We start from the raw sequence: 14,696 nt of genomic DNA, 5'->3' as shown, positions 1-14,696 counted from the left end.
GTAAATTTAGGTCCGAGATCAAAATAATATCTTAATTTTTTTTCCTCAGGAGAGAATAGTTTCATTTCTCTGAACTTTGAGCATGAGTGTTTTTTTCATAATAGCAAACCATTATACTATATGGTAATATCAGAATGAGTACAGATGAAAAATAAATCATATGAAAACACTTGCTCATTTTTTAACCTTTTGACATTGGTTAAAGGTATAACCAAAGGATTCTACATCAACACTGTCTAGTCACTTCACCTGGCCCAAATGGCTGTAGAAACCAGGTCCTTCCCCGTCCTGTTGGATTACTGGAGGATTGGGTTGGATGTACTGCCCGACTGGTTTTCACATCTCCTCTTTTGTCCTCCACAGTGGGTATCACCACCACGGGGATAAGTGTGCATTGCTCAAGTGTACCGTTAGAAGACATGACTTCAGTATACCCTTCTTCACAACTGCATGTCCTCATCTGCAGGAGAACAAGAGGATTTCTACCACACATAGAAAGTGATCTTTGAGAGCTTAATTGATCTGACTTGAAGAGAAGTCTCTAAAGGAGTGTTGTTTTAGGAATTTACTACATGTAATTTCTGTCCTAACATAAAAAAGAACATACTTTTTGTACTGTACACAGATTGTTTTAACAGTGGAAGTAAGTGCATTCAGAATTGTTTATATTATTAAAAGGAGAGGTCTAGAAGTAAAGCTTTAGGACCCAAGACATGCCTTTTGGGGGGACGGGAGAAAATGGACTTTTTAAGGGGTAGTGGAGTGACAAATAATGAAGCTGGCTTGTCTTTCCTAATAAATTCACACATACCTCACTACAGTACGAGTGGGGTTGACTACACGGTGGGTTACAAGACCTGTCAGCATCAGGCTGGCGCACCACCAAGCAGCCCCCTGCAGAACAGAAAATCACACATTGACAAGTAGCATCTCTTGCAATGATAGAAATACAATGAATAGACTTGTCTTTGAATCCTGAACCACTTTGGAAGCCCCATGGATTTTCTGAGGGTGATTGATTGTGAAATATTTTGTTAACCTTGACTGCTTCCTAGAGGAAGTTGAGGCCTTTCTTATTCAGAGGAGATAGCATAGTGCCTGGCACTCAGCAGGTGCTCCACAAGCACTTGTTCTTATAGTTGCTTTGAAAACATTAACTGCACACAGGTTATTTCTGTCATAGTTCCCTGTATCCCCTATTGGCCCAGTCATTAAAAATCAGATTTGATATCCCTTTAAATTTTTTTCTTGGCTAGTCAGAGAAATAGTGTTCATATTCACTGAGATAGATTAAGTCTTTAATTTATGTGACTACCCCCATAAATGTATTTTTTAATAATGCATATTTCTTTGAGAAGATCACTGTTCCTGCCAATTCAGGATTTTTGTGGGTATAGGAAAGAAAACATTTGTAGCTACTAAGTGATGTATTTGCATTACTGTTCAACTTGACATTGTAGTTCTGTTTTTTCTCCTTCTCTTTCTTTGTTCCAAGTATAGTAACAAGTATGCCTAAATTGTTACAAGTGAGGTTTTAAGATGAGAATAAATGTACTAGAGAAACAATATTGGTGATGGGGGGAACTTAGAGTTTCAGACCATACTTGCTCAGCTGAATAAAATTTTAGGAAACAAAGTTTTTCCTTTATTCATGGGATTGATGATCCTTTGGAATTTAATCAAAGATACCTCTTGTTAATTCTTTGCCCTATCTCTCAGTACTATAAATAAACCATTCATTAAAAAGTTGTGATGAGAAAGCAGTTAGTCATTGCAAGGCAATTGCAGTTAAATGGCCATATTGAAGTTATTATCATGAAACACATGAAGAAAAAGGTGAACAACATCTTGATTTCTAATAAGGACAGCTTCATAAAATTAAAGCAACAGATCAAGGTAGGTAATATACTTTACATGCTTGTCTATTTCTCACAAAGAATCTCCTTTTTCCTAAGAGATGGAAGGAATATGCATATAGATTTTATCACAAATCATTTACACGTTGGCTTTTTGGTATCAAAGAGTATTAGAAAGAAGTACATTGGATACTTTAATGGATTAAAAAGAAGGTGAACACATGAGTTCTACAGGTAAGTCCTTTAAAATTTGACTTACCTTTGCATTGGGGAATATCCCCAATTTTAGTGGAAAAAGAGCTTCTAACATGTAGAAGAAAAGGCAGACAAATATTATTTGCATCCATTCGGGGGTGGGGGGGAACCATGAAAAGCAACAGGACCCTCTGGGGAAACTGCAACGTTCCTTCTGAGTAGTTTCAAGAAGCATGTTGACCTTCATTTTCAACACTTGAGTTGAATGGACCATCTCTATAAATGCCTTCACATTCAGAAAACCTATGCTTCCCTTCCCAGGGCTCATTTCACCTTATGCCTCTTACAGTGGTGTCTTCAGAATAGATTTTACTCCCAGAAAATAGTAATGTGAGAGAGTTAAGGGTTTCCTGGTAGGTGTCTCTTCTTTGTTATATATGTGTCTACTGGGAGTTGCTATTATCAATGTTTCTTGATACAGATTTCTCATGTATAAAATCTTACCTTCACAAGAATATAATTTGATATCCTGTTCCAGCTTTCATAGGGAGGAAATAAGTAATTAGGTTTAAATAAATCCAGGTAATTTAAAATTTAATAAAAAAACTGATGCTTTCCAAAAAGCATATTGATCTCTGTTCCTGTTATCTTACTGTATATATTACAGCTACATTTATAAATGGACATTACTAATAGGCATCCAAATGCACATTACCTTTTATCTCTGCCAGAGGGTCAAAACAATGGCAGTAAGTCAGCAGGTCCCCCTGAATACTTAACTCTCAAAATTCATGCTACTGGTACAATATGAAGATTCCTATAGATTAAATCTATAAAAATGTTAAAGGAGAGACATTAGATCTTTGGGTCATGTATTTAAGGTTGAGGTTCTGGTTCCGACCTTGGTTTCTTGCTAGGAAATTTGCAAGGTACGTATCTGGAGCCAGGTTTCTCTCCACTTCACAGTTTCCTTAAGAACCCTTGCATTTACGGGGTTCAGAAAAGGAAACTTTTAGTAATTGCAGGTTGGAGAAGCTCTTTGGTATTTTTGGGTCAAAGGACATTGCAGAAAAATTTTTCATTTAGACTTCTTCTTTGAATATATAAGTTTTGAGTCAGGGGCAGAGTGGATAGAGTCAGTTAGCTGACCAGATGTTCTGGGCTTGAGATTTGCCACCTATTAATTAATAAAAAGTTGAATTACAGATTTCTGAATTTCAAGCAAGGTATTTGGATTTCTATAATTATATTCCATTGGTAATATTTTTGGTCTTAATATATATTGTTTTTAAGGTACAGAAACAGATATAGTCACAAAATACTGATTTTTTTTTCAGCATGTGGTGAATTATTCACATGTAAAATTTCTAGGGACGGTAATCTAAGAATTATGATAATTTACTGGAATTAGTATTTTAACTAAATGCTAACAACATTGTCTAACATGTCTGGATGAGGGAAAATTTAATTGAAATATTAAAGAACAAAATAGTCAATGATTACAATTATAACAGACTAGGTACTGAAAGAATATCTTTGTTTCCTTAATTACTTTATTTAAACAATGTGTATTACAGGAAGACTTTCAAGAAACAAAGAGAAATTGGAAGTTTACCTGTTACATTTATACCATCTGACCTTTGACACCAGACTGTTCGGGAAGAACCCTTCCAAGCACTGGCCATCCATTTATACTCATAACACTGTCCATCTGCAGGGACACAATAAACATGAACAGAAGCATTCTGCTGGCTAGAAGGACAACCATAGGGAAAGAATATTACGAAAATATTTATAAACAATTGAAAAGTGGTAAATCTGTCTCAAAAACGATTCGAATTTATTGTCCTGAAATTGCCACATAAATGTTATAAAATTCCTGACCTATTCCTAAATCCCATTTCTTTGCCATGATTATTATTCTTTTAATGATAATACAGTACAGTTGATCCTTGAACAACATGGGAATTAGGGGCATGTACACCTATGCAGTCTAAAATCTGTGTATAACTTTTGACTCCTCCAAAACTTAACTATTAACAGCCTACTCTTGACCAGAAGCCTTACTGATAACACAAAATACAAGTTAATTATTTTTATATGTGTTTGTTATACTATATGCTTATAATAAAGTTAGCTAGAAAAAAAGTTATTAAGAAAAGCATAAGGAAGAGAAAATATATTGTAATTTATTTATATTTAAAAAAACCCTCTTATGTAAGTGGACCTGGACAATTCAAACCTGTGTTGTTCAAAGGTCAATTGTATGTATTAAAAATTTGAAAAAGTATCATATTTTATGTATCGTTCTAAATATAGGTATTATACAGACAAAATATTTGTGTGTTTTTTAAAAATGTAGCTATAGCATGTTTCTTTCAACTGCTATATAGAATTCCGTTGTACTAAACACCACAATTTTTTTTAGCTATTTCCTCGCTGGGTGGTCTTTTTGGTTGTTTTCAATTTTTGCTTTTAGAGCAATGCTTCAGTGGTTAACCTCGTGCAGTCTCTTCATGCTTCTTTAAGGTACATATCTAGAAGACAAATTGCCAGGTATCACCATAAGGATGGGTGAAACTTTACTAAATATTATTTGTTTCTTCCTCCAAAAAGTGACAATCTACATAGCCACCAGCAGTGAAGAAGGGTTCTCATTGCTTAAGCTTTCATGAACATTTATAATTGCCAGATTTAAATTTTTTGGTTAGTCTGGGGGCTGTGGAAGCTATATCGTCATTTTAAATTGTAGTTCTCTATTTATTAATGCTATTAAAGAGCAAAAAATGTGGGTATTTAGATTTCCTCTTATGAAAGTTGCTTCTTTATATCTTGTGGCCATTTTTTTATATACTACTGAAGTCTATGCCTTTTCTTATTGAATTGTGGAAATTATTTATTCTAGAATAGCAGTTTTCAAAGTATAGTCCAGAGAACCTGGAGGACTTTCAGATTGTGTGTATGTGTGTGTATTTTCCTTTTTCAACTACACATATGTGTGAGTAGAGCTGGATTTTCTTCATATACATAAACTAAACTAAGATTGCAACAGGTTGCAAACAGAAGCAGAGAAGAGAATCCATTTGTCTGCCTTTAAGCCAGATATAGATATGCAAAAATGTAAAACAAGACCATGCTTGTCAAAGTCATTGTTTTTGTTTTGCAAAGTAGTTATTTTTCAGGAAGTATTGTTATTTGTGGTTACATAAAATTGGTTTATGGTTATCTTAAATCTTTTCATTTTTAATAGAATTTTTAGATTTGGGATCCTCAAAACAATTGTAAGAATATAAAATTGGATGAATTTTATATTCTTGGACTAAAACATTTTAAAATTGTTTTTCTAGATACTAATCCTTAGTAATTAATTGACTTCCCAAACATCTTTTCTAAGCCCTTGGCTTCTCTGCTAACCTTATTTATGATCTATTACTATGTACATGATTTCACTTAAAATAATTTTTCATCTTTCCCATCTTTGTGCTTCTCATGTCATGTTTAGGAAATTATTCTCTACCTTGAATTCATGATGGTCTCCTATATTTTCTTTAAATGTTTTACAGTTATGCTTTTCATCTTTGGGTCTATAATTTACCTAGAATACAGTTTTGTGTACAGTTTTGTGTGAGCTTAAAGATAATTTTAAAAACATTATATGGATGACAAATTATTGCAACATTATTTACCCACCCATTACTCTACTGACTTTCACTTCTGTTATGTACCTATGCATGAGAATTTATTCCTGAGATAGTTTCATTAGACTAATTGCTTTATTGTTGACTGATCACTCTTTAAAAATTATTAATGCTATAGAATAAATCTCGAATAAAGCCATGTAAGTCCCTTGAACTTGTCTCCCAGTTTTTCTTCTTAAAATTCTGGGCTTTAATAATTCTGGGGTACTCATGGTCTTCAACCTCTCCATATGAATTTTAGCATCAATTTCCCAGATTACTTAAAAATCTGTTCAAATTACATGGAATTTATAGATAAATTGGTATAAAATTGAGATGTAATGACATTGAGGCTTATCCACGAACATGTCTATTTTACTAATGTTTTTGTTATGTGCTTAAATAAGATTTCATCATTACTTTTATATATATCTTCATCATTTCTGTTAAATATATTTCTTCTTAGTTTTGATTCATTTTTCTCTAATTTTGTCATTGAGTCTTATTGGTAAGAGATTTCATTTTCATTTTTTTTTATTCAAGTAAAGTATAGTTAGTATTTCAGATATATAACACAGTGATTCAACAGTTACATACATTACAAAAACGCTCACCATGATAAAGGTAGCTGCCATCTGTCACCATACAAAGTTATGACAATCTTATTGATTCCCCATGATGTACTCTTGATCCTTGTGACTTATTTATGCTGTAAATGGAAATTTGTATGTCTTGATCCCCTTCATCTATTTCACCTAATCCCTTCTCTGGCAACCATGAGCTTGTTCCCTGTATTTATGAGTCTGCGTTTTTGTTTTGTTCATTCATTTCGTTTAGCTTCCACACATTTGTCTTTAACTTATTTCACTTATCATAATAGCCTCTAGGTTCATCCATGTTGTCTCAAATGGCCAGATCACATTCTTTGGTATGGCTGAGTAATAGAATATTGTATATATGTATACATATATACATATACCATATCTTTATCCATTCATTTATTTTATTTTATTTTTTTATCCATTCATTTATTGATGGGCTTTTAGCTTGCTTTTATATCTTGGCAATTGTAAATAATGCTGTAATAAACATGGGGTGCATATATCTTTTTGACTTAGTGTTTTTTCTTTGGGTAAATACCCGGAAGTGGAATTACTGAGTCATATGGTAATTTTAATTTTTTGAGGAACCTCCATACTATTCACCACAGTGGCTGTACCAATTTACATTCCTGCCAAGAATGCATGAGGGTTTGCATTCTCCACTCCTGGCCAATACCACTTGTCTTTTTGAAATTAACCATCCTGAGTGGTTGTGAGGAGATTCTCATTGTGGTTCTGACTCGCATTTCTCTGGTGATTAGTGATGTTGAGCATATTTTCATGTTTTTGGCCATTTATCTGTTATCTTCTTTGGAAAAATGTCTATACAGGTCCTCAGCCCATTTTTTTCATTAGATTTTTGTGTGTATGTATTGAGTTGTAAAAGTTCTTTATATATTCTGGATATTAACCCATTATTAGATATATCATTTGCAAATATCTTCTCTCATTCAATTGGTTGCCTTGTTGTTTTGTGGATGGTTTCCTTCTCTGTGTAAAAGCTTTTTTTATTTTGGTCTAGTCCCAATAGTTTAATTTCTGCTTTTGTTTCTCTTGTCTGAGGAGACATATCTAGAATAATGTTGCTAAGTCCAATGTCAAAGAAATTACTGCCTATGTTTTCTTCTAGGAGATTTATGGTTTCAGGTGGTATATTTAGGTCTATAATCCATTTTGAGCTTATTTTTGTGTGTGGTATAAGCAACTGGTCCAGTTTTATTCTTTCACATGTATCTGTCCACTTTTCCCAGTACCACTTATTGAAGAGATTGTCTTTTCCCAATTGTATCTTCTTGCCTCTCTTGTAGTGGATTAATTGGCCATACATGTGGGTTGTTTCTGGGCTCTCTATTCTGTTCTATTGATTTAAGTGTCTACTTCTGTGCCAATTCCTACTGTTTTGATTACTATAGCTTTGTAGTATAGTTTGAAATCTGAGATTGTGCTACTTCCAGCATTGTTACTCTTTCTCAAGATTGCTTTAGCTGTTCAGTCTTTTGTGATTCCAAATAAATTTTAGGATTTTTCTAGTTCTGTGAAAAATACCATTGGTACTTTGGTAGGGGTTATATTTAATCAATAGATTGCTTTGGGTAATATGAACATTTTAACAATATTCTTCCAATCCATTAGCATGATATATCTTTCCATTTATTTATGTAGTTTTCAATTTCTCTCATCAATACCTTATTGTTTTCAGTGTACAGTATTTCATTTCCTTGGTTAAGCTTTTTTTTTCTAGATGTTTTATTCTTTTTGGTACAATTGTAAATGGAGTTTTTTTCTTTCTACCATTTTGTTATTATTATATAGAAATGAAACAGGTTTCTATATATCAATTTTGTATCCTGCAACATAACTGAATTAATTTATTCTAATAGTTTTTAGGGGAGAGTTTTTTATATCATATCATTGGCAAGCAGTGATAGTTTTACTTCTTCCTTATCAGTTTGGATGCTTTTCAATTCCTTTTATTGTCTCATTGCTATGGGTAGGATTTTTCAGTAGTATATTTGCTAAAAGTGGTGAGAGAGGATGACATCCTGTTCTTAATGGTGAACAATTACAAGCTTGTCCACTGAGTATAATGTTAACTGTGGGTTTGTCAAAGATGGCCTTTGCTTTGGTAAGACCCCCTTGTTGAGTTTTTATCATGAATGTATGTTATATTTTTGTCCAATTCCTTTTCTGTATCTATTGAGATAATCATGACTTTTGGCTATTTTGTTTCTGTTAGAATATTCAATGTGAAAATCATCTATAATGTGAGTGATTATTTCTTTGTTTTCAACTATTAAGCTTGTGTTTATGCTTTCTAGGTTGAAAAGAAGTAGCAATAGTGAATATCCTTGCTTTGTTATTGATTCCAAGGGAATGTCTCTTATGTTTTCCCTAATATTATGATGTATGCTGTTAGTTTTGGCAGATATCATTTACTAGTTCAAGTTGTGTGGGGAGGTTTTTATTGTGAATTAATGTTGCATTGTATAAACATATTTTCAACACACATTTAAAGATCATATGCGGGCAGCCCAGGTGGCTCAGCGGTCTAGCGCCGCCTTCAGCCCAGGGCATGATCCTGGAGACCCAGGATCGAGTCCCATGTCGGGCTCTCTGCATGGAGCCTGCTTCTCCCTCTGCCTGTGTCTCTGCCTCTCTCTGTGTGTCTCTCTCATGAATAAATAAATAAAATCTTAAAAAAAAAAATAAATAAAGATCATATGCCTTTTTTTCTGTTACTGTGATGACTTACCTTAAGTTTTTCTAATATTTTGGCATCTTTGTACTTATAAAATAAATTATAATTAGTCATATTAATGATTTGGTTAGATAATTTTTATGACTTTGACAATCTGTTTTCATTGGTGACTTTATTGACTGATTTTTACTGTCAGTTATATTGTCTTGTAGCTGGGAGAATTTTCCTCATCTTTTTCCCATTCAACTTTATTTTTTAAGATTGCACATAAAAGGGAGTTGTTTCTTTAAATTTTGGTAAAACTCAAAGCCATTTACGTTTTAGTTTGTTTCATGTGTTAGTAAATATTTGATAAATTTGAGTTTTCAATAGTTACAGAATCCATGGTGTAGATTCTCTATTTCTTGATATAAATTATAGTAACATTCTAGATTATCTTGAAGTTTTTATATTTATTAGCAAAATTCGTTCATAAAATATATTGTCAAACTCTACTCTATTAGTTGTAGTAGGGATTTTGCTCTTTTTTTTCTCAATTTTTGCCATGAGGTAGTCCATTTAGTTTTGGTCAACTATTGGCTTTTGATTATCTTGTTTTCTATTTCATTGAATTTGTATTTATCTATATTGGTTAAATTCTACTTTTTCTTTTTAAAAAAATCTCTTGAGTTTAATGCTTAGCTCATTTTAAACTTTTCTCCCTCCTATTTACATATTTAAGGCTTTAAGTTCTCTACTAAGCACTTCTGTGCTGCCTCTCACATTCCATTTGATTGGTAATGCTCTAGAAGTGTGGTTTTTAGTTTTTCCTGATATATGTGCATGGGGAGATTTCTTTTGCAATTGTTATTGATTTCTAATTTTGTCATTTTGGGTTGAACAAATCTTTCCTTGGAATTTATTCCATTTTTTTAAAAAGATTTTATTTATTTATTCATGAGAGACACACAGAAAGAGAAGGCAGAGACACAGGCAGAGGGAGAAGCAGGCTCCATGAAGGGATCCCAATGCGGGACTTGATCCTGAGACTCCAGAATCATGTCCTGGGCCGAAGGCGGCGCTAAACCGCTGAGCCCCCGGGCTGCCCTTATTTCATTTTCATTACCTACACAGTCCTAACACATATGGAATGATTTATCTGACTGGTAAGCTTGGGAAGATTTGACTGACAAGGTGGGTAATTCCACCTAATTCTTAAGTCATCTAGCCCATTTGGCTTTTATTCTAAGCATTCTTCCCTCACATTCTAAGCTTTTTCCTCCAACTTCTCAGTAATGACTAATATTTTGGCTCCTATTGCTATTAAATGTCCTACTCCCTAATTGTTTCAAGACATTAACAGGAAGGCCCGATAAATTCTTTTGTTTTCATTTAGACTGCCTCTGGGTTCACAAGCTAAGACATTTTAATGCTCTGTGGTTCTTAGAAATTTCATGTATTGTTTATACTGGGTGCATGGCTTTTTTTGTGTGTATACATACACACATAGACTGTGAACATGTATGTTCATATGTTCTATGTCAAATTCTTGCCAATACTTTTATCAATTTCCAAGAATATAGTAGAGCCTTTCACTTGGCTGTGGATTTTTCCTTGTTTCCTTTGATTTAAATAAAGCATATTGTTAAATTTATATATGCTCAGGATTGTCCTGGGTGTACAAATAATGTGCTCCTAATTATCTCAGTCTTCTGTAGCTCATAAAACTGTGAAACATTTTTTACATTTTATATCTAATTTATGAAGGGTGAATTTTTCCTCCTATAAATTTTTACACTTCAGAATCAAACTTAATTCTCAGTCCTAAGATCTTAGCAAATTACTTATTGAACAGAAAATTTTATATCTTAGGCTTTTGTCTATCAACATAAAACTAAATTGAAAAGGTTTCGTGAATTGTGTAGCACTCACCATTACATGATTTTGTTTCTAACATTTGCTCTGGGCACAGATGCTGATTTTCTAGCTCTTGTATAATCACAGCTCTGGAACGGACCTGTATTCCACCAAAGCCTAGATCTTCACCATTCACACAGGTTAGCTGACACAGGCTCCAGGAAGACCAGTCCTTCAGATAACAGTCACCTGTAAAACACAGTTTTGTAGTTTATACCCATAAACAGTGGCCAGCCATATATTAATTTTATTTCTTAATCTCACTGGGAAATGTTTTTTGGTATGCTAGTCACACATGATATTTACAAGATTTAGATAAGTATTTAAATTTGCAAGTTCATATGTAGTTTATAAGCGTGCATTAATGTTATTTTTGGAATGGATGTTACTGGGTATAGACTATGGCTTGAAGGAGCTTGTTCCTTATCATTCACCTCCTCTTAAGAGACAACAAATTGATTAAAACCTACCACCATTCTTGTCATTATTGTAAAAGGATTTATTAAGTACTTGGTAGTATCAATGAAAATCTAAATATACATAAAGATTTGTCTGGTAGGTATTTATAATTTCAAAAGAACTTGAACTACAAGGCTGGGAAAACTGGCATTTATACTTTTTTTTCCCTCTTTCTTGCCAGAGGTGTGAAGATGAGATAGCCAACTGAGCAACGGAAGTAGTGGCAATAATACTTGTAATTTTATCTGATCTACATCTTCAATCAACATTTTCTTTTTTCAATTATTTATTAAAAAATAATATACATGAAAAATTATCACATATTATAAATTTTGGGATTTTCACAATCTGATTATATAACCATGGAACCAATACCCAAATCAAGCAACAGGGCATTTTCAAGAGTTTTAGAAATGCTTCTTGTGTTATATATGGAATTATACAAGTTTTAAAAAATATTTCACTCATTTGTTTGCAAGATCCACGTTTTAATGTAGTTCCACTTTGATCATTCTTCCTGCTGTATTCTATTTCACTATATGAAGGTATCACAATTTAGATATTCATTCTATAGGTGGGCATGTGGAGAGTTGTAAATGTTTTCTATTATGAATACTGCTGTTGTGAACATTTTAGTATGAGTCATTTAAATGTATATGTGCATTTCTACTAGGTGTATACCTAGGGGTGGAATTGCTGGTGTATCATGTGTTCAGCATCGTCAACCATTTTGAGAACAAGGAAGAGTTAATGAAATATATCTTTCCTATATACCCTTCCATTCTTCAGGACTGATTGGTGATACTGTTCAGAGGATACAGTAAATTATGATAGATACAAATCCATAGGGATTCTTATCATTTTAATTATTCTAGCCATACCACATACATAATTCATATTGCCTTATATTATGCTGGCTGTCTAATATTAGCACAAAGTTGCCTGGAGATCTGATTAATGAAAACATGTCTTGTGCTATAATTAAGAAATCTTGGTCAGACATGAATTACTGACTAACAGATATATGTATAATAATAAAATGAAGTGATTTCTGTAGACCTGTTTTATAGTATGTCGTTAATATTCAATGTCATCCTGAAGTGCAGAAAATTCTAGTAAATTTTAGAAGTGTTAAAAAGCTAGGAAGCATGTTTAAATACTTTTGGGTTACTCAGTTTTTAATTATGCAGGAGAAACTTAAAATTTTAAACAATCCTCTCAAGCTAAAGGTAATATAACTGTGCTTCAGTAATTGCAAGCTACATGGAGACAAAACACACCTTTTTTACTAGTAGGCTTTATCTCTGTGCTTATATCACTTGACATAGTGCATTTCACAACAGAACTCAATAAATAAATAGTTGTCTGTGAATTATATAATCCTTACTCCCAAAGAACCCAGTATCAGGCCTCAAAAATTTAATAACAGCAAATAAGAGTAAGGCATTAGCTTGTACTAAACATATTCTTATATGTTGACCATACAAACCATTGTAATAACAGACTATACTATGCCTGCAAAAAATAGGACAAGTGTATGAAATACGTGTTCCTATGTTAGTATTTTACTCTTTAAAGCCTAGTAGCTCCTATATTGCTAGCTTCCCAAACCCATTACTGGAGACAACTAGAGCAAGAGAGGAAGGGAGATGCATAGATGGTAATTCATGCAAGAAGAGCAGCTTCCTCCTGGATTTGTAATTATTTAATTAGAGTGGTGTGTTTGCCCAGTTTGATGGTCTTATGGGATCTTGCTTTCCTTTGGGTCATTTGGGACAGATTTCAATCTTGTATTTACTTATGTTACTTTAAGATTAAACTGTCTCTTCTGTTAGAAGTAAACTCAATTTGGATAGGGGATATTTGTCTCTCACTGTATCTCCAAAATTGAGCTCTGTGCCCAGCCCCCAATAACACTTGATAATAGTAATCAAATGAATGGGTACTCGCACTGCAGGAAGTATAATGAAAAGAAGTAGGATAAATTCTACAGGAAAGTCGACCCTAATGCCTGGTAAGAATGCCAGTGCTGCTCTGTGTTGTGGATATCACAATAGTCCTATTAATGGCTTTGGAAGAGATAGGCCTTCCAACTTTTAGCTTTGATCCCTTTTCACCAACTATGCAGCCATTTAGCACATTGAAGCTCAAAGGTTCAGTCCTTGGCTCTTCCCAGAACCTTTATCTGCTGCCACAGCCTCAACCTCCTTTTGTTGTGAAGCAAAATGATTTTATTCAATTGAATTGGGTGTAAGATCTGGATTGAAATCCGGCCAGTTTGGGGGATAGGAAGTGGAAGGGGGGGGAAACTGCTGGATCAGGAATAGGTTATTATTAGTGGGTATGGCAATATCTAAGAAGCAACACTTAGCCTAGGTCTAGAAAGTAAGATTTTTAGAAAGATAGTTCTTTATCTGAAGTAGATGAAACTATCTGTATATACAAGACTGTTATTACAACTGAATATGCAGTGAGGAATGCTCTTAAAGTCTAGCACTTAGATCAAAGTATCAGGTTGTTTTATCTACTGCTCTACTTAATTTTATTCAGTTCATCTTGATAAACTATAGAAACTGCCAATATTATCACCTCAAATAATTTACTAACTAAGCAATGAGCAAATTGATGAAAATGAATGAGCAACCCATATGTTCAGCTTTTTATAGTGTTTAGAGAATCCCATCAAAATAAACTTTTGAAAATATGTTCTCCATCTTTAAAATTTTATAAAACTATCCAAATAAAAAAGGTATGATTTATTTTTGCCTCCAAACAATATTTGTCTGCCAAATCATTATTTTGGTGAGGATCTTGTTTGAAATAACACATTCTTTAAAGAGATTGATATTTTTCTTATAGGCAAATTGGGAGATTAAAAACTTTCCCCTAAGGGTGAACTATAGGCAATTTACTTTTAGTCTTACTCTTTCCTGTTCTAATAATAAGCTGTTGCCCCTATCTTTCTCAAAGCCTTAGGCTCATGCTTGACATTGAACTTATTTTTACCTTCTATCTGTCCTAAAGTTCTCTGCATCGAGCCCAAATTCCTTTTTTTTTTAAAGATTTTATTTATTTATTTATTCATGAGAGAAAGAGAGAGAGAAGGCAGAGACACAGGCAGAGGGGGAAGAAGGCTCCATACAGGGACCCCAATGTAGGACTCGATCCCAGGACTCCAAGATCACGCCCCAGACCAAAGGCAGGCACTAAACCGCTGAGTCACCCAGGGAGCCCCAAACCCAAATTCCTAAATATTAGCTTATCACTGTTTACCAGTTATTTCTAAACTATTTTATATACAGTATTTGCTTTC

The 14,696-nt window shown here is 33.5% G+C and overlaps 1 protein-coding gene across 1 annotated transcript in view; it reads right to left on the bottom strand.

The window, feature by feature from the left end:
• THSD7A (thrombospondin type 1 domain containing 7A) overlaps nucleotides 1-14,696 on the bottom strand; it is a 423,389-nt gene that overhangs the window by 3,786 nt on the left and 404,907 nt on the right. Inside the window, exons 23-26 of the mRNA XM_072783986.1 lie at nucleotides 10,940-11,113; nucleotides 3,667-3,762; nucleotides 812-894; nucleotides 250-460 (exon numbers count right to left, since the gene is read on the bottom strand). Of these exons, the coding sequence (XP_072640087.1) occupies nucleotides 250-460; nucleotides 812-894; nucleotides 3,667-3,762; nucleotides 10,940-11,113 (564 nt within the window). The remainder of the gene's footprint in view (nucleotides 1-249; nucleotides 461-811; nucleotides 895-3,666; nucleotides 3,763-10,939; nucleotides 11,114-14,696) is intronic.

Source organism: Canis lupus, chromosome 18, assembly GCF_048164855.1.
Source record: "Canis lupus baileyi chromosome 18, mCanLup2.hap1, whole genome shotgun sequence".
Classification (NCBI taxonomy): domain Eukaryota; kingdom Metazoa; phylum Chordata; class Mammalia; order Carnivora; family Canidae; genus Canis; species Canis lupus.
This window is presented reverse-complemented; position numbering and strand designations above follow the sequence as displayed.